This window comes from Sphaeramia orbicularis, chromosome 14 (genome assembly GCF_902148855.1).
Source record: "Sphaeramia orbicularis chromosome 14, fSphaOr1.1, whole genome shotgun sequence".
NCBI classification, from domain to species: Eukaryota; Metazoa; Chordata; class Actinopteri; order Kurtiformes; family Apogonidae; genus Sphaeramia; species Sphaeramia orbicularis.
In genome coordinates, this window is record NC_043970.1 from 50,640,508 (window position 1) to 50,660,025 (window position 19,518).

The 19,518-nt window shown below is 36.6% G+C and overlaps 1 protein-coding gene across 1 annotated transcript; it reads right to left on the bottom strand.

Moving 5' to 3' along the window:
* Nucleotides 1-3,360: 3,360 nt before the first annotated feature.
* On the bottom strand, nucleotides 3,361-17,318 carry LOC115432472 (schwannomin-interacting protein 1). Its single transcript, XM_030153325.1, has 7 exons — nucleotides 17,102-17,318; nucleotides 14,348-14,534; nucleotides 12,410-12,501; nucleotides 8,684-8,762; nucleotides 8,490-8,606; nucleotides 8,284-8,404; nucleotides 3,361-3,826 (listed from the first exon to the last, which is right to left on the bottom strand). The coding sequence occupies exons 2-7, from the start codon at nucleotides 14,528-14,530 to the stop codon at nucleotides 3,732-3,734; spliced, it is 687 nt and encodes a 228-aa protein (XP_030009185.1). The 5' UTR covers nucleotides 14,531-14,534; nucleotides 17,102-17,318; the 3' UTR covers nucleotides 3,361-3,731.
* Nucleotides 17,319-19,518: the final 2,200 nt, after the last annotated feature.

Below are 19,518 nucleotides of genomic sequence, written 5' to 3' on the forward strand. Positions count from 1 at the left end.
ATTCCGGTGAAATTTACACCAAACACTGAAACAGAAGGACTTCAAAATATATTTAATGTTTACATTCACAAATACATTTGGAATTAATTTATTTACACTTCAAATACATTTACAATAGTCTTAAAGTCATCAAGAAATGTATTAGCTCCGGCCATAATAAGCAATAAATGACAACTGTGTTCATTGGCCCCGATAATTAAAAACTTCCTGGTAACACTTAATTTTACGCCCTCTAATTTCTGAATAATATCAGTAAATAAACATCTAATAAATGGATTGTAACACCGTATTCTGTAGCGTTAAGCAGACGTAAAAACATTTTAAGTGTTTAGTAATATATGCTGTGACTTAAAATAAAGTGTTACCGTATCTGTCATTTCAGTTTCCTTTTCTTTGCACTTTTAAATATATGAATAAAAAACTAATAACATCCCTTTACAGTACATTCAGCTTCTTCTCACAGATTAATACAAGAAATGGTGAAAGTCATCGGTATTAAATATAAAACAATAGAATTCCTTAATAAGGCACTTCAGGATGTTGTCGGTGGTAAAAACCCCAATGATTAGAAAATAATACAGTATTTTAAATCCCTTTAACATTGTTGGGCGGTTAAATTACTGTGGTCGAGTAAAAACTATTAATGCTCCAATATTTAGATGATGACAACACACCCTTAAGTGGCTGCATAAATGTAAAGAGAAATAAAAAATATGGTAGCAATAATATCAACACATATACTAGTCTATAATAAGTGGATTATTCCCTTGTATTTATTTTGCGTAAACAGTATCATAACGACTGTACCTGAAGTGTTTAGCATCAGTTAAAGAGGAATGACACCAAATATTTCAAAACTAGACAATTATATATGTATTATATTAATTAAAAGCCATAAGAATATACTGTGATTGTATTTAAATATTTAGAAAGAAGTATTTTTTATAGTTAAATCTTATTTGTCTAAGCTACAGAACTGCTCCTTAGCATTTTAAGATATAAGTTTTCTTAAAATTGAGAAGCATGATTTTTTTTTTTTTTTTTTTTTTACTTCAAACAGTATTTGTTGGCATTCCCCTTTTACTTGTTAAAACAAAATATAAAGATGCCCGTTAGCTTTTCTTGCTGCACATGCTGCATAACTGTTCCCTTGTTATAAAAACAGGTAAAAGTAATAAGCACAATAATTAGTCTGTGGTTTGTCGACTATTTTCTTTCTTACAAACTGGTTCTGTCACTTTTCAGGATGAACTATGAACATTATCAAGAGTCTGAACGTTTTAACCACATTGCATGCTGCAAATGATGACGTCCAGCTTTTCACTGCTGTTAACTTTCAGCAGGAATGACTAAAACGACTAAAACACACCCCCTTCCTTCCTAAGCCTTCATTACCTGTGACCTACCATCGCTTCAGACTGACCAGTTGAAGCTAAACATCATGGTTTTTTATGCTTTTTAGGCCACTTTCCATTAAAGCATCAGCCCTGTGCTTTAAAGGAGTGATATTTTGCTTTTTTAAATGGAATTATGCATTTTAAAACATTTCCCTGTGGTCTACATAAACTGTAAATGCTATACTTAGGGTCTGAATTCTTCATTAATTCAACTCCACAGATCCATCTTCAACCCTATTTCTGACTAATGACACCAGAAAGGTTGTTTTGAGCGCCGGCCCTTTAAATGCAAATGAGCCACTTCATGCTCCGCCCCCTCCAGGTTGATGACTGTGCTGCTCTGTCCTGTTCAGCCGCTTGTGTACGTTAACGCAATTAACAGCTGAACATTTTAGGCAATCAGCTCGAAGTTTGGACATATTTTCAGTTTTTACTACAACCAGTCATACTCGGAGAAATGTTCATCAGAAGTCTTGACCTTGTATGTGCAAATATCATGACGTAACTAGTTACAGACGTAACAAATTACGCAGGAATTGAAACTGGTTGTAGAAATCCACTTGATTTTTGCCAAAATGAATATAAAGATAGCTTTGCAACACCTGGAGGGTTCAAATTCAAACTTTTTGAACTATTTAGGTCCAAATACACAAACAAATGTACCAAAGACTAATAAAAGTGGGTTTAGCAAAATATGACCCCTTTAAGTATTGGTAATAAATCCTATTGAAAGACTGGAAAAATAACCGAAGACATGTTTTTATCATTTTGGCTAAAGTGCTTACAACTGTTTGATGGATAAAAGCCTCAGTCATCACAAAAACTTTTTCAGGATCCAGTTTAACTCCACAGCAAGTGAAAATTAATTCAATTATCAATTAAAAACATTGGATCTTTAACAGCTTTTGTGTCGACTGATGCTCTGTAACCAAAAGTTAACCTCAATAATGAGAAAAAAAAAAAACAAATGTGTTCTCTTCTTTCTGATACTGAGAGGTCATACTTGCATTATATGGACAAATCTTTTGTCCGTGTGGTACACAGGTGTTAAACATTCGGCCCGGGGGCCAAAACCAGCCCATGGGATGAATTTGTAAAATGCAAAAATTACACTGAAGAAATTAACAATCAAGGATGTTAAAATCATTTCAGGTTAATTCAGTCTAAAGTGGATCAGACCAGTGAAATACTATCATAATAACCTATAAATAATGAAATAATGAAAACTCAACACATTTTTCTCTTTGTTTTAGTGTAACACAAGTAAAATTACACACAAATATTGACATTTACATACTACCATTTTACAAAAAAATATGAACCTGAAATGTCTTAAGAGAAGAATGTGGAATCATAATTTTCTGCCTATTGCTAAATGTTTTGTGTATGTGTAGATCCACTATGATCTGTACATTGTAATGCACATGTAAATGAATAAACTAAAGTATATTGTTAAAATTGGACTTATTTTTCTAAAGAATTTTCAGGTTCATATTTGTTCATGTTATGTTCAAGTACCGTTTGTAAATGTAAACATTTTCATTATGGAATTAAATTTTTTTCACTCAAAAACATAGAGAAAACTTTGGAGCTGACTTTATTTATTAGTTCTTATCCTATAATTTATACTATTTTATTGGTCCGGCCCACTTTATATCATATTAGGTTGTATGTGGCCCCTGAACTAAAATGAGTTTGACATCCCTGATACAGTCGTGGAAAAAATTATTAGACCACCCTTGTTTTCTTCAATTTCTGTTTTCATTTTAATGCCTGGTACAACTAAAGGTACATTTGTTTGGACAAATATAATAATAACAACAAAAATAGCTCAAAGTAGTTTAATTTCAGAGCTGATATCTATCCATTTTCCATGTTTTCTTGATATAACCAAAATCACTTCAGTTCTTACATCAATATCTATGGCATTGTACTGACAAAAACAGTGCTTATAGACATTCCATGTTTTCTTTTCTGTCTGTTTTAGTCACATGATACACACAGGAGTTAGGACTTGATTGCATAACCATTGTTTCTCATGACTTTTGATGGTCTAATAAATTTTTCCATGACTGTATAGTGTATTGTGAGTTACCACAGATAAAAAATGTCACCTCCATCTCTTATACTCTCCCCTGGACACAGAGTTACACTTCATCCTGTAAATGACAGAATTGCTGTTTTCCTCTTTCAGTTTTCCAGCAGAGCACATCCTTGGACCCGAGGCTGGACTTCCTTCTGTTCCTCTGGACGCTCATTTGTCGACATAAACAAGTCCCGGTTGACCTGTTGGATCATCTGTGGTTTGGCTGACGGGTTTCCCATTATCCGGTGTTAGGTCAGGTCCTGGACATCCAGCAGCATGGCGTCCTGTTTGGTCCTCAGCTGGTCTCGTACCAACAGGTGGGCCACCAGCTCCGAGCTCAGAGCTGCAAGAAGAGGCAACCACACACACACACAAAAAAAAAACCCAAGTCAAATCAAGTTAGTTTATTTATACAGCACATTTAAAAACAACAGACGCTGCCCCAAAGTGCTTTACAAACAAAGGTAGTAATAAAAATCAGGGTAGAACATGGGCTATAACATAAGAAAGGCAGAGTATAACACAGTGTTTCTCAATCTGTGGAGCGGTACCCCTAGGGGGGCGCGAAGGCTTGCCAGGGGGATCATGGGATCACTCATGGGTGTGTTTCTTTTTTTTTTTTCTTCTTCAGGTTAGAACATGTAGTAGACAAACATTAGCAAACTAAGGTTTTAGCGTAGGAGCACCCTGGACTTATTTTAGGGACATACAACAAACAAATCTACTGCCATGGTGATCTGTCACTGGACTAGACAAAGAGTTGAGGTTTGGAGAATGGACAAGGACTGGACTGGAAAAGAAAAATGGGACATGTTTGTGTTTTCGCACAGTTTGAGATGTGCAATTGAAACAGGCTCATTTCAGCCACTGATATTGTTCAAATGTTCATCTTTGTTACCAAAATGTATTTGTTGTTCTAAAAAGAGTAGCTTTATTATCATAGTTGTAAGATAATTGCACATTTCCTAATTTTTATTTGAAAAAATACTGTCTTGGGGCAGTCTGGTTAAGTTTATTTGCATTATTCAAGCAAAAATCTGAGTTATTTTTAATTTGCACAACAAATTATTCAAGGAAAAGCAAAAAGGATTGTTAGAATATTGATGTTTCTTACAATACAAGTTATAATTGCACCACTGTTACAATGTTGTTGGGGTTGAGGGGGGCCTGGAGATTTTTCATCCTCCAAAGGGGGGCCCGACAGAAAAACATTGAGAACCACTGGTATAACACAAGTTAAAAGAAAATTATGACCGGTGATAGGAATTATCAATAAACACATAAGTTAAAATAAGTAAATAAATAGAGGTCAAAACAACAAGAGAAATTTTAATAGAGATGGTGAGGCAAACATCATTAACTTTGCAGAGAGAGAGAGAGAGAAAAAAAAAAGGGATGGAGCTCTTTAGAGCAACTACATTGTTGGAAACCCTTCAGTATCGTCAGCAGGAATCTCAGGGTCCCAGGTTTTTCGCCCCTGAACCTGTACACCTCGCCTGAGTGGGGCAGCAAAGACTAGTTCAGCTTCACCTGCAGCAGGGTTCCAACTGTGGGCTCTCTTCAACCACAGTCATTTACACCAAAAAATGCAAAATACAGAGGATAATATTATGAAAAATTTTGTGATGAATCAGTTAAGAAAGGTAGAAATAGAGAAAATATAATTTGGGAACTGCCACAAAAGTAGCACTGGGTTGTTTTGGGTTAAGAATGATAAAATTAATTGTTAACCCTTTCATGCACAGTGGTCACTCCAGTGGACAGTTCTTCTGCAGCTGTTCTCTTGTATATTTATGGGTTTTGTTGTTTTAGCTCCACATCAGCCAACACAGTGGACATTTATGGACCGTCCCATAATAATACACTGACATTCAGACCATTACTGTAACTGTACTGTTCTAGATAAACCTGATCTGCACTAACATATTTGAGTGGAAATCAATTATCTGTTAGAAAAAATTGTTTTGGTTTTTTTTTTGCATATTATCTCCATGAAAAGAGTAATAACTAGCATTAGAATATTTTAAAATGTGAGAAAACATCAGATTTTATTTTGTTTCATTGTTTTCATATCACTTTCTGATATTGGGTTTTAAACACGTTTCTTTACTTCAAAAATTAAATGCATGGACATTTTTGTAACTCCATGAAAAAAAAAAAAAAATAACCTTGATCACATTGTTTTTTTCATGCCTATGGAGGAATAATAACACTCAAGAAAAAAATCTTAACTAAGGTTCTCATAATTAATGCATGAAAGGGTTAAATACAGTGTTTAAATGTTTGTTCAGAAAATGTTTTAGTTAATTGCAAATATTGCAAACAAAACTGATAGAAAATATGACAAAATCATAAAACAGTTGAATTAGGTGCTGCCTCTGACATGATCTGCACTGTTTAAACCACTGCGATGAAGTGCATAGTGAAGAGAAGAGAAGAGAAGAGAAGAGAAGAGAAGAGAAGAGAAGAGAAGAGAAGAGAAGAGAAGAGAAGAGAAGAGAAGAGAAGAGAAGAGAAGAGAAGAGAAGAGAAGAGAAGAGAAGAGACATGTTTAACCAGAAAACAGAAGACGACATCCAGCAACTAAACGGAGGCTTTCATCAACAAAATATTGTTGACATAACACAGACATGCTAGACACGGACATAACTGTGCAGACATTCCTCTCACTCTGACACTTCACCTTTTCACTTTGCCTTTCTGAGCTCAACATCTGTGACTGTTTATTTTTGCAGGAACAACGTCACAACATGATCTAAACTCCCTTTCAATTGTCGAAATGTGTTACAAACACTGCAGGCTGAAGCTGATTATCTGAATACGAACACAGAAGAATCATTACAAGCAGGCATTAAGAAACTTGTTATTCTACTGACATTATTGAAGCATCCCATGATCTGATGATGCAGGCAAATTACACAATATGGACAAAAGTATGTGGACATGTTGAATTCAGGTGTTTCTTTTCTAACAGGGGTCTGGGATACAAAACAATAATGACAAATGGCATAATGTAGTTTTATATTGGGACAAATATCATTGTGTTGCATTGATTAGTTTTGTTTAAATTGTTATCTTTGCTTCCAAAATGCCTCAGAGATGGGTTTTACTTAATTCACTCAACACTGACCTTTTTTTTATCCATGACTATGATTGTAAATGTTCTACCTCTAAATTTCTAAAATTTCGTGCTCTGACTGTAAATAGTGTCCCATTAAAGTTTGAAATCTCCCATTAAAATTAAGGAAATATTGATGTTTTTATCCCAAATCATCATGAACAGGACATCTTACAGCTGTATACCCATGTGTCCCAATATTTTTGTCCATATCCTCCTGAGACCCAGCAATGCATTTTTGTCCTCTGTAGTGGACAAGAGTTTCACAGCTTTACTTTAAAATAAAAAAATTTAAAATGTCCACTGAAAAGGACATATTTAAAAGAAAATTTTTTTTTAAAGTATCTGAAAAAACTGTTGCATCATGCTGTTTCCAATTAAGACCATTATTTAACGTAAAATGGCAAAAATGTTTACTTACTGGGTCTCAGGAGGATATAGTATATAAACATCAATATATCCTTAAAGTTTAATGGAAGATTTTTCTTTCTGAGTGAGATGTGAAGAAAGTAGATGGTTAGTTGTGGTAGAAACTTAATATTTACAGTCAGAGCACAAAAATATTTTTAAAAATTTAGAGGTAGAACATTTAAAATCATAGTCATGGATGGATTTAAAAAAAAAAAAAAAAAGGTAATTGTTGAGTGAAATTAAGAACCATCTCTGAGACGTTTTGAAAGCAAAGATAACAATTTAAGCCAAACTAATCAATGCAATGATATTTATCCCAATATAAAAGTATATTACACACAGTCGTCATTATTGTTTTGTATCCCAAACCCCTGAATTCAACGTGTCCACATACTTTTGTCCATATAGTGTATGTGACAGTATGCTGGTGATAAAGTCTTTTACTACATCCAACACTGAACAAACAAAAACACATCACATATACTGGACTTATTGATCAGGTGGAGCAGACATGTAGAGCACAAACCTCCGCCAAGCACCCCGAACGGTGTGCATGTGTAGATCAACTATTTCTTTTTAAATTAAACAGTTTCCAGGTTGTTCCATACAGCAGAAAAAGTTAAAGCTTGGTACCAGTCATGTGCATGTCAACTTATATTAAATTCCAGTCATTATTTGTTGAGTTATAGTGAAAAATGTGTGGTAAATGGGATTTTCAATGTTAAATGTAAATGTCCACAGAGTCCACATTCCACAGTGGATGTGAACAATTTTGTGCCAGATACAAGATATTGTTCTAAGCTACGGGTGGATCAAATTGGAGGCTAATTGGAGTCGTTTCGAATTTTTTATGAATTTTCAAAAATTGCTCAATGATGAGAGATAGGAAAATTGGAGATGTTGTGACCTTGCTGTGACCTTGAACTTTGGCCTACTTGGCCCAAAATTTAATGGGTTGGTCCCAGGGCCTAGGCCTATCTGTGGGTTAAATTTGGTAAAGATGGTTGGAATAGTTTTCCCGTAAAGTTGCTAACAAACAAACAAACAAACACACAGACAAACACACAAAGTGATCACAATACCTCCTGGCGGAGGTAATAAACTTAGGAACATTGACTAAATCCTAGGAGAAGGAAAAAGTGTAGATTTTACTCATTCTATTGCACATTTTTGCCGTTCATTTTTAGTGAAAATTTTATCCTAGTCTTTCTTTAACTCCAAACTCCTGCCCTAAAAACATGTTCATACTGTTTTTGTGTTTGTGTGTTTACCGTGTACATCTTGTTGTAGTGATGCTCTCAGGTTGCGCAGCTGTTGCACTGAACACTCCTGCAGCTCCCAACTCTCCAGATGTTTCCTCCTGACATTACTACCGCTGCCTACAGCCGCTCTCTGTGACACACACACACACACACACACACATTTTCAGTGTCTTCCTGTGGTTACATGTTCATCACTCCTTCCTTCTTCCTCTTACCTCCTCCTCCTCCTTCTGTTCAGCCAGCAGTTTGTCTCTCAGTGTTCTCAGAGCCGTCACCACTTCCTGTTTCAGACCGGTGGCGAGGCAACCGTTGCGTCCCGTTCCCATGGAAACCTGATATGTGGAGATGTGAAGTCAGCGGTCACGTAGAAAACTTCAGTTTCTTTGCTAAACACATGCGGTCAGCTGACCTTGGTGCCGGCTCCTCCCTCCTCATCTTCGCTGTCGCTGTTGTTGATGAAGCACAGCTGCAGGTTCGTGTGATGAAATCTAGAAACGGAAAGTAAACATCCTGAACACAGAGAATCTCACACTTTACTGGTCTTTCACATTTCTTCTGTATTGACCCCACTGTGTTTCTGTATTTACTCTTCTTTGGTTTTGTTTTTATTTCCCTGCATGATGAAGGCAGGAGTGTGAACTGTGAACCAACCACTAACCGTGCATCATTCCCTTAGGGCAGGGGTGTCAAACTCATTTTAGTTGAGTTCCACATTCACCCCATTATGATCTCAAGTGGGCCGGACCAGTGAAAGAATAACAGTGAATAAAGAAAAATGACATTTTGATGTTTACATGTACGTTTCCTTAAAAATCTGAACAACATGAATAATTTGAAATGTCTTAAGAAAAAAAAGTGCAACTTTAACTATATTCTGTCTCAGTTTATCAGTTTATCATTTACACATGTGCATTACAACTTATATTACTACGGAAGCGTTTTGCATTCACACAAAAAATAAAATTCAGCTCTGTTTTTCCGAATTAACGAGATAGTTATCTCATAATTACGAGAAAAATAAGTTTTAAAAAAATTTGGCTCTGTCTTTCTGAATTAACAAGATACTGTTTTCTGAAAAACTTTAAATTCGGCTCTGTTTTTATGAAATAATTATCTCGTTAATTCAGAAAAACAGAGCTGAATTTAATTTTTTTCAGAAAACAGTATCTTGTTCATTCAGAAAAACAGAGCCGACTGTACTCCCAGTCATCATTGCCCATCTTTCTAACACCTTTGCTTGTGTATCCTCTTTTATTTGGACATTTTACCAGGGAGTGTCTCACACTACTTTTTTTTTTTTTTCCCTTCTTGTCTTGTCCAGCGTTCTAACAGCAGAATGGTAGTCTGGTTCCAAATTTGCTTTGCCAAGGGTAACTTCATAAAGTATATGAAGCGCCCTTTGATATTCTACTGTGTTTATTATGAGTTTTGTTGAACCACATTTCAATGCCGGACCTGACATGGGGGGTGGGGTGGGGGGGTAGAAGAGGGGGAGAGAACAGGAGAGAAGAAGGTGGCGAAGACCCTCACAAGAAAGTATCAACAATACAAACAGCAACAACCATGGAGACAATTATAATGGTGACAATAACTACAACCAGAACTGAGTAAACTGGGCAGAAGAGAGAGAAAAAAACAAAACAAACAAAACTACAAAAAAAAAAAAACACAACAATGAGATACATAAGACCTATGAAATGAAGAATATAAGAAAGCATGAACAAAATGTCATATACCACATTCGCACAAATAATACCAGTAACAAATCCACACATCATCAGTTGTTCACATTCATCTGCTGTGACAGAGTGAACCAGGCAAACAGACTGAGGTGAAGAACACACACATGCAGCCGCACCCGCACTCCCTCCAAGGATCAGGGACCGACCAAGAGGGCCCCAAGGCCCGGCCATCCAGCAGACACCACAGAGAGGGGGGATCCAGCCCACCCCCCCCGAGAGGCAACAGTGTGCCAGCCCCGAAGATGGTCGAGGGAGGCCCCCCACCAGAGGCCCCACAGCAGCCGAGCACAGGCCCCAGGAGGCCAGGGACGCCAGCCGCCACCCCCCCCCCCGCCGGGGGCCGGCCACCCAGGGGCAGGCAAGGCGCCGGTCCCCGAGCCCCACGAGCCCAGGAGCCACCCATCTCCCCGGGCAGGGGTCCCACCCAGCACACCGAGCGGCCAGGCCGGCCCAGACCGCCACCTGCTGCAGGCCAGTGTACACCACGATGCCACAGCCAAGCGCTCTGGGGGCCCGGAGGCCCACCTCCCCATCCCACCAAGCCCAACCCCCAAACCCCACACATCCCCCAGTCCCCCACTCACCCACACAAGCATATGCACACACACCCACTGACTCCCAGACATACACACCACCCATCCCACATGTTCGACCATTCACACACACACACACACACACACACACACGCACACACACACACACACCCACAAACACCTCCACCCATGCCCATACACCCACCTACCCACATGCACGCCCACACATACACATCTACATGTACACACATACCCACACATGTACCCACACCCATCAACAGCCCCTCCCACCCACCTGCACACACACCTGCACACACCAGACACGCGTATCTGGAGTGCCGCCCCCCCAGCAGCGAGCAGCACCGCTGTGAGTCCCCCCAAGGTGCAGCACCCGAGCGCAGCCCCAGCATCAACCGCAGCCCAGGGCGGCAACACCAGCCGCCAGGAACCCCACCGCGGTCCACCACCCCGCCAGCAACCGCCACACCCCCGATGCCCGCATACGCACATCTTTCCCGGTCCCAACACGACCTGCGGCAGGCAAGAGAGCGGCTAGCCCACCGCCCCCCCCCGACCACAATCCCCATGCTCATCATTCATCAGAGGGGGGGCAACCCCCTAGCAATGCAGCCAGGTGAGCCCCAAGCCAATGTTCCAGCCCCAGAGTACAGTTGGTGTCGGCTGCTGCCTTATCGGTACAGACAGCTGCCTGTCAGCCAGCTGAGCCCATTATAAAAAAGAAAAGAGAAAAAAAGAAAAAAAAAGAAAAACAGAGCTGAATTTTTTTTAACTTATTTTTTTCTCATAATTACGAGATAATTATCTCGTTAATTTGGAAAAACAGAGCCGAATTTTATTTTTTGTGTGAATGCATTACGCTTCCGTACATTACAATTACAAATACACAAAACATTTAACATCAAACAGAATATTGGCAAAACTGCATTTACTTTTCTTAAGACATTTCAGGTTGTTCATATTTGTTCAGGTTATTCACATTTTTTGTAAAAGGATAGTTTGTTAATAGAAACATTTTCATGTAATTTCACTTTTTTTTTTACACTAAAACAAAGATGAACTCTGCAGTTGTCATTATATATAGGTTATTATGATAGTATTTTACTGTTCTGACCTGATTGAGGTCTGATTGGCCTGTATGTGGAACCTGAATTAAAATGATTTTAACATCTTTGATTGTTAATATCTTCAGTGTAATTTTTGCTTTTCACAAATTCATCCCACAGGCCAGATTGGACCCTTTGGCGGGCCGGATTTGGCCCCCAGGCCGCATGTTTGACACCTGTGCCTTAGGGTGAGTCTCTATACCAGTCAAACATACGAAAAAACAGCCCGCCAAAGGGTCCAATCTGGTCCCTGGGATGAATTTATGAAATGCAAAACATCTACTAAGATAATAACAATCAAGGATGTCAAACTTATTTTAGTTTAGGAGCCACATGCAGCCCAATGGGATCTCTAATGCACCAGTAAAATATGTAATAATTTTTTTATGTGTAAAAAAAGCCAAATTACACGAATTATTTCACAAAACTTTGAAAAATTTGAACAAATATGAACAACCTGCAAAATCGTAAGAGGAGTAAGTGCAATTTTAACAATGTTACATCTGTTACTATATGTTTTGTGCCTTTGTAGAATCATTGTGATCTGTAAATTGTAATGCACATGTGTAAATGAAAAGCCAAGACATAATATTGTTAAAATTGCACTTATTTTTGGTAAGAAACATCAGGTTGTTCAAGTAAAGAAATTAATCAAACACAATTTCTGCCTCATCTTGACAAACTGAAATAACTGAAATGAAAATCAAACTGTAAAATTAAAACCAACGTTTGTTACCGAGAAGTAACGACAGCGACTCGACACCTCCGGAGGTCTTCGTCCTCTTGTTCTTCCCACACTCCTCTCCACACTGCGCTCTCTGTTGCCCCCTGCAGGACAACACACACATAATCTCAGCGCAAATAAACTGATTACCTCCGCCAAGGAGGTTATGTTTTTGCCAGGGTTTGTTTGTTTGTTTGTCTGTCTGTTTGTTTGTCTGTCCGTTAGTGTGCAACATAACTCAAAAAGTTATGGACAGATTTTGATGAAATTTTCAGGGTTTGTTGGAAATGGGATAAGGAAGAAATGATTAAATTTTGGTGGTGATCGGGGGTGGGGGGGCCCACGGGGGGGCCCATTTCTAACAAACCCTGAAAATTTCATCAAAATCTGTCCATAACTTTTTGAGTTATGTTGCACACTAACGGACAGACAAACAGACAGACAAACAAACAAACCCTGGCAAAAACATAACCTCCTTGGCGTGGGGGGGCCCACGGGGGGGGCCACTGATCAGCCTTGGCGGAGGTCTGCGCTCTCTGAGTGCTTCTAGTTTTATTCTGTATTTAGGTAAAAAAAAATAAATAAAAATTAAGTGAACATTAAAATCTTCTAGATAATGTAGTTTGAACTATTGACAATACTGCATGGGTCGCTTCATTCTTCATTTATATGTACATTTATGTTAAAAAATTATTGTATTTTGTTACTTTTTCAGTGATTAATGACCATTGAGGGGTGCATATGTAATTGACTTCTTGCTTTTATTGGGTTTTTGTTAGTTCTTTTTTTTTTGTTACTTCAAAGTTTGAGACGAATAAACAAATAGTATAAAATAAAATAAATTCTGTTGCTGTAAAACGTCAAAACAGACACCATTTTGGACCCGTCACGACATATACAGGTAAAAAGGAAACTGTGGGTTTCTAAAAGCACTAAATGTTTGTGCTTTCAATTCAATTTCAATTTCATTTTGATTTTCATGTTTATGTCGGGTAAAAAGCTTGTGAAACTATTTTTTATCCCGCATAAATCTTAAACCAGTGACAATAAAAAATATCTCATTTAGGTTGGTCGAGCTATGTAAACGTTTAAGCGTTTTTAACCCTTTAGGCGCCAGAGTTTTTTTAAATTTATTTCGTTTAATAGTCAATTTTGATATCACTTGTGACTCGTCCAGGGTGTACCCCGCCTTCACCAATGAGTCGCTGGGTTAGGCTCCAGTGACCGCTGTGACCCTAGTGAGGATAAAGCAGGTTCAGATGATGAATGAATGAATTTTGATGTCAACATTTCAAAAAGCTGTAGCTTGGAAGTTTTATAGATAAAGTCATACTGTAAATAAGAAAAATCTTGAGTATGAATTGGGAGTAAATTTACTTATCTAATTTGCGTATTGTTACGTCATATGGTGGCGGCCATATTGGATTGCGTAACTTTTAGTAAAACTGAACTTTGAACATACTTACATGAAAGTTTACTTTGTGTTTTTAGTTTTTTGTCATCTTGTCCTTAAAATAAATGAACTTAAACATTAATAGAATGTAAAATGCAGTAAGTTTTATTAGCTTTTTCGCCAAGCAGCAGAGTAGCTGAATCTGTACTTATCTATCCAAACTAAAACTAAATAAACTTTACCTACTCATTTACTAAACCAGCTCAGGACCACGCCTTTAAACTGGATTTTCTTCTTCCCTTTGAATAAAAACATGCCCCGAAATGGCGTTAGGATTGAAGGGGCACATGTCAGCCATCTATTAGTGGGAGGTGGTAACTAGATTTGGTAAATCTATCTGAAGCTATGGTCTGTTTCATTCAGTTATGTTGTTTGTCATAATACTGAAACTTCGGTACTTAAAGGGTTAATACAGAAAAAAAGCAGCTCCTCTGTTTGCTTGAATGTGTTTAAAGACCAGTTTTGACCGTTCCAAAGTGCCAACGATACTGACGAACCTTTGACCTCTCCCTCCTCTCCTGCTCCTGTTTCTCCAACTCTGCTATCCGAACACTCAAGTCCTCCCAATGCATGATGGGAAGGTCCTGGCCGTCCACAGAAGACGCAGCTGCATCATGATTGCGATCTTTCTCCTCTTCCTCCTCCTCTTTCTCCTCAGCAGTCTCCTTCTCCTCCTCCATCCTCCTGAGGAAAAAACAGATTCGATTTGATTTGATTTATTTATTTATTTCGAACATGCAAAGAAACAAAATAAAACAAAACGAAGGAAAATACATGATTTTAACTAGCAAAAAAGCTAAATATATCGGATAATATTATAATAAATAGTGATAAATCACTTAATTAAGGTGAAATCTCAAGAAAAATTCATTTGGAAACTTCCACAAAAGTAGCACTTGGGCTTTATGGGTTAAAGATGCGATCTGAATGATTCTTCTGAAAAGCAAAACAAAAGGCAAATGCACATTAAGGTTGTCAGACTGCAATAATTTAGTTAAGATGAAACATTGGTCCAGACCACAGACTGACAAGACAAATGAAAACAATATGATCAGAAACAGAACTCAGAGGCTCTGACGCGGACGTGGAAACAGTCATTTTCTACATCATTGATTCACCAGTAAAGCCTATGGAGTTGGATCAATGACAGTGGATGGAAACACTTGTTTTTACCTTCAGTTATTGATTTCTTTGCTGAAAAAGTCCCTTTTTCCTCAGTTTTCTCTGTTTCTGATAGAATAAGCCTTAACTTTAATCCAGTGTTTCTCAAACTGTGGGGTGGGTCCCTTAGGGGGGTCATGGGATCACTCCTGGGTGTTCTTTTTCTCTTCAGGTTAGAACATGTAGCAGGTGGAACTAATGTTTTAGTGTTGGAGCACCCTAGACTCATTTTAGGGATGTACAACGAACAAATCTACTGCCATGGTGATCTGTCTCTAGACTAGACAAAGAATTTAGGTTTGGACAATGGACAAGGATTTGACTGGAAAAGAAAAATGTGCAATGTTTCTGTTTTTGCACAGTTTGTACAGTTTGCACTTTAATGCTCTGAGATGTGCAATGGAAACAGGCTCATTGCAGCCACTGATATTGTTCAAAAGTTCATCTTTGGTAACAAAATTTATGTGTTGTTCTAAAAAAAAATGTAACTTTAGTGTCATAGTTGGAAGATAATTGCACATTTCCTATTTTTATTTGGAAAAATGTTGGTTCAGGGAGCAGTCTTGTTGAGTTTATTTGTATTGTTCAAGCAAAAATCTAAGTTATTTTTAATTTACACAACAAATTATTCAAGGAAAAGCAAAAAGTATTGTTACGAAATTGGTGTTTCTTTCAATATAAGTTATAATTACACCACTGTTACAATGTTGGTGGGGTTGAGGGGGGCCTGGAGAGTTTTCGTCCTCCAAAGGGGGGGGGGGGGGGGGGGGGGGGGGGGCACAGAAAAAGATTGAGAACTACTGCTTTAATCTAAGCTTCTATGAACATCTACATGATCAGTGAATTAAATAGACCAAAATACATGGTTTTCAGTGAAAAAATACATAGGAAAATATTATAATAAATGGTGATAAGTTATTTAAGAAAGGTGAAATCTAGAGAAAAATTTGTTAGGGAGCCGCCACAAAAGTAACACTGGGTCTTTATAGGGGTGTAAGAAAATATCGGTTCTGCAATATATCGTGATATTTCATTTCACGATACTGTATCGATATTAAAAAGTCCTGTATCGATATTTTTAAGTATTTATTCAAATGCAGATATTGTGGAGGTTCAGTTTTGTTTTTTTGTTTTTCTTTTTTGTTTATATTGTATTTATTATTTATTATTATTTAACATGGTTTTATTAAATAATGGTTATTTGAAGCACCCTAAAAGCACTTTTTACTGTCTGAGAGGCAGATTTTAGTTCCTTTGGAAAGTAGAAGAATAATTTTTTTTTTTTTTTTTGGGGGGGGGGGGGTATAGCATTAGATCCTGTTCTGATCAAATAAAAATATGTTTAGTATTCGTACATATTTCTGGTGTAATTAAATTCTTTCAGGAAATAATCTTAAAAAACAAAAACAAAAAAAAAATGGCTTTTTTAACAGTATCATGATATATCATGATATATCGCATCGTGATCCAAGTATTGTGATTTGTATCGTATCTCCAGATTCTTGGCGATACACAGCCCTAGGTCTTTATGGGTTAAATATCCACAACGATAAAAATATAACTGTAGTTAAAAGTGTCCTGTTAGTGTTTTATTCTCATATATGATGTATTTTGATTTACTTTACTGCTGCACTAATGTGTATGTTACATTTTTATCGTTGTGCATATTTAACCCATAAAAACCCAGTGTTACTTTTATGGCAGTTCTCAAATAATGTTTTCTGTAGATTTCACCTTTCTTAAATCATCATATATGAGAATAAAACACTAACAGGGCACTTTTAACTACATTTTACTAATAGTACTTGAATATTATGACTGAGGGACGCTTTGGAATGCAGTACTTTTACTTGTAGTGTAGTATTTTCAGTGTGACATGAGTGGGTTTTCCTTTTTAAACCCATGTTGTTCTGGTGTGAACAGACAGATCACAAACCAGATTAAAAGTTATTTATAAGAGACGAAAAGTTACCAAAACCTGCCCCATGTTGTTTGTAGTCTGTGTGGGGCTGGAGGGTCCCTGCAGCAGCTGTTTGCTCTGCCTGTCGTTGTTTACCAGCAGCGGGGACACTTCGGAGCCTTCTACCCACCTTCCAGTCACATCCAGGCGGCCGCGGATTCCTCCGACATGTCGCCGTCCGTTACCCCGCGACTGCGCACGGTCCGCCGGCTCCGCTGAGCGCGCAGACCGCGGTGAAAAACGGGCGGATCTCCGGATGGAAATATTATAGAAAAGTTAATAAAAGTGGCCTCCAAGTAGTCTGAGAGAGCCCGAAGGAAGGCAGGACCTGCCCCTTCCTCCTCACCCCTCCTCCTCCCCCCTTCCGCTCTTCCCTCTTTAACCTCTTGTTTTCAGCGGAGACACGGAGCCGTGAACCGGATAAAACAGAGCCGCGCATCGGGGCCCACTACCGGCGGACACCCACACCTCCACCGTGGGCCCAAAACCACCGGATGTCTACCGTAAAGACATGATTTATGACCCGGTGTGAAAAGATTAGTTTACTTTTACACATGGAGGAAGGACATATAGGAACTGTTCCAGCTGAGGTACACTGTAAAAAAAATCTGGAATTTAACAGAATTTTCAGTTTATTTGACAGATTTTTCCTGTATTTTTAAGATACAGGTAAATATCAATGAAATGACAAAAAAAATAGACTGATTTTACATGCAAATGTAAAATAACATGAAAAAACTGTAACCGTGAATAACCAAAAAATTTACATTTTTTAAAAGAATTTTTTTCTTTTTTCACAGAAAAATACAGTTAAAATACATTTGCAAATGTGTCGGAATTTCACAAATATTTCTTTTCTATTTATGAGATTAAACTGTTAATTTAAAGTTTAATACTGTAAAAAAAAAATTATAATAATAATAAAACGAGAAAAAATTACTGACAATTAACAATAAAAGAAGTATTTGTTCTGTAAATTTAACAAGACTTGTTTGTTAATTGACAAATATCTTGTGTAATTAGGGGAGGTTTCACAACAAAAATGTTGAATAAATGTATTTTTGTGAATGTATAACATGTATAAGCACTGATAAACAGTCAAAATACAGTTTTTTATCAGTGGATTGTACAACTTAGTCTCACTGAAAATTTTACATTTATATATATATATATATATATATATATATATATATATATATATATATATATATATATATATATATATGTATGGGTAATTTGATTGTTTTAATATATGAAAATATTCTTTATTAAACATGAATAAGTAAAAAAAAAAAAAGCAAAATCTCATGTAAAGTTAGGGCAAAAAACTGTATTTTAGTTATGGAAAATTACCATATTTTTATGAGATGGTTATTTACCATTATTATACAGTATTTTTTCAGCACCCCTACTGCCAGAATAATACCGTTTTTTTACGAGGTATTTCTTTTTTTTTTTTTTTTTTTTTAACTGTGTATTTGTACTTTAGAGTATTTTTTAAAATGTATAAGCTGTAGTTTTATACATATACCCACTCCATGTCCTTGGCCAGTTGCTGTTTTTACTGTTTTTTTTTTTTCTTTGATTAGGTTAACTTACAGCTACAAGGTCAAATAAATAAATAAACAACAAATCAATCAATAGTCAGAGTCAAAATACTTTATTAATCCCAGGGGAGAATATGTTGTATGTTACAGTTGCTCTATTCAGGTATAATAAAAAAGTAGTAGGAAAGAAATTATCAGTACAACAAAAATATACATACATATGTGTAAGGCTTGAAATATACACATATATAGCTCTAAATACATATATAGACCATGTATACAAATGAAAACACTATTAAAACACAGAACAGCAATTTGTATAATATGTACTGGACAATATATTATCAATATGATAATTAAAACAAATATGCATAAATATATGTGCAAAAATAGTGTGTTATTAAAATTATATGTTTATACAGTAGAAGAATCAATCATCGTCATCAATATCGGATTCATTTAAAAAGTTTATTCTTAGCTATAGCTACTTAACTACTTACAACCTATATTTAGATAAAACCTGATTATATAACAGTAAAATAATAACAAAATCCTAACAAAAACTGTGATGTTATAACTACATATATTAGGCTACAACACGATACTTTCACATTATAACAATAAATGTTCATGTTATAACCTTATAACCGTGTTATAACAAGAAACTGTCCATGACATAATGTATTGTTTACCTTATATAATGTGAAATGTTTAACTTTATAACATAGTGTTGAAGTATTTCATATACTAACCTCATTTGTTTTAGCCTTTAATGTTTAACTATCTAATCACGTCATAATCATAAAAAACATATATGTATATATATATATTTTTTTGTTTTGTTTTGTTTTTTTGTTTTGTTTTGTTTACTGTAAACACGTTATGTTATACATTGATATTAATCTGTTTTTCTTCTTCTGTGAAACACTTGAGTAACTGAATGAAGTAAAATCCATCATGTTATGGATAATATAAAATTTAAAAAATGACTCAAATATTG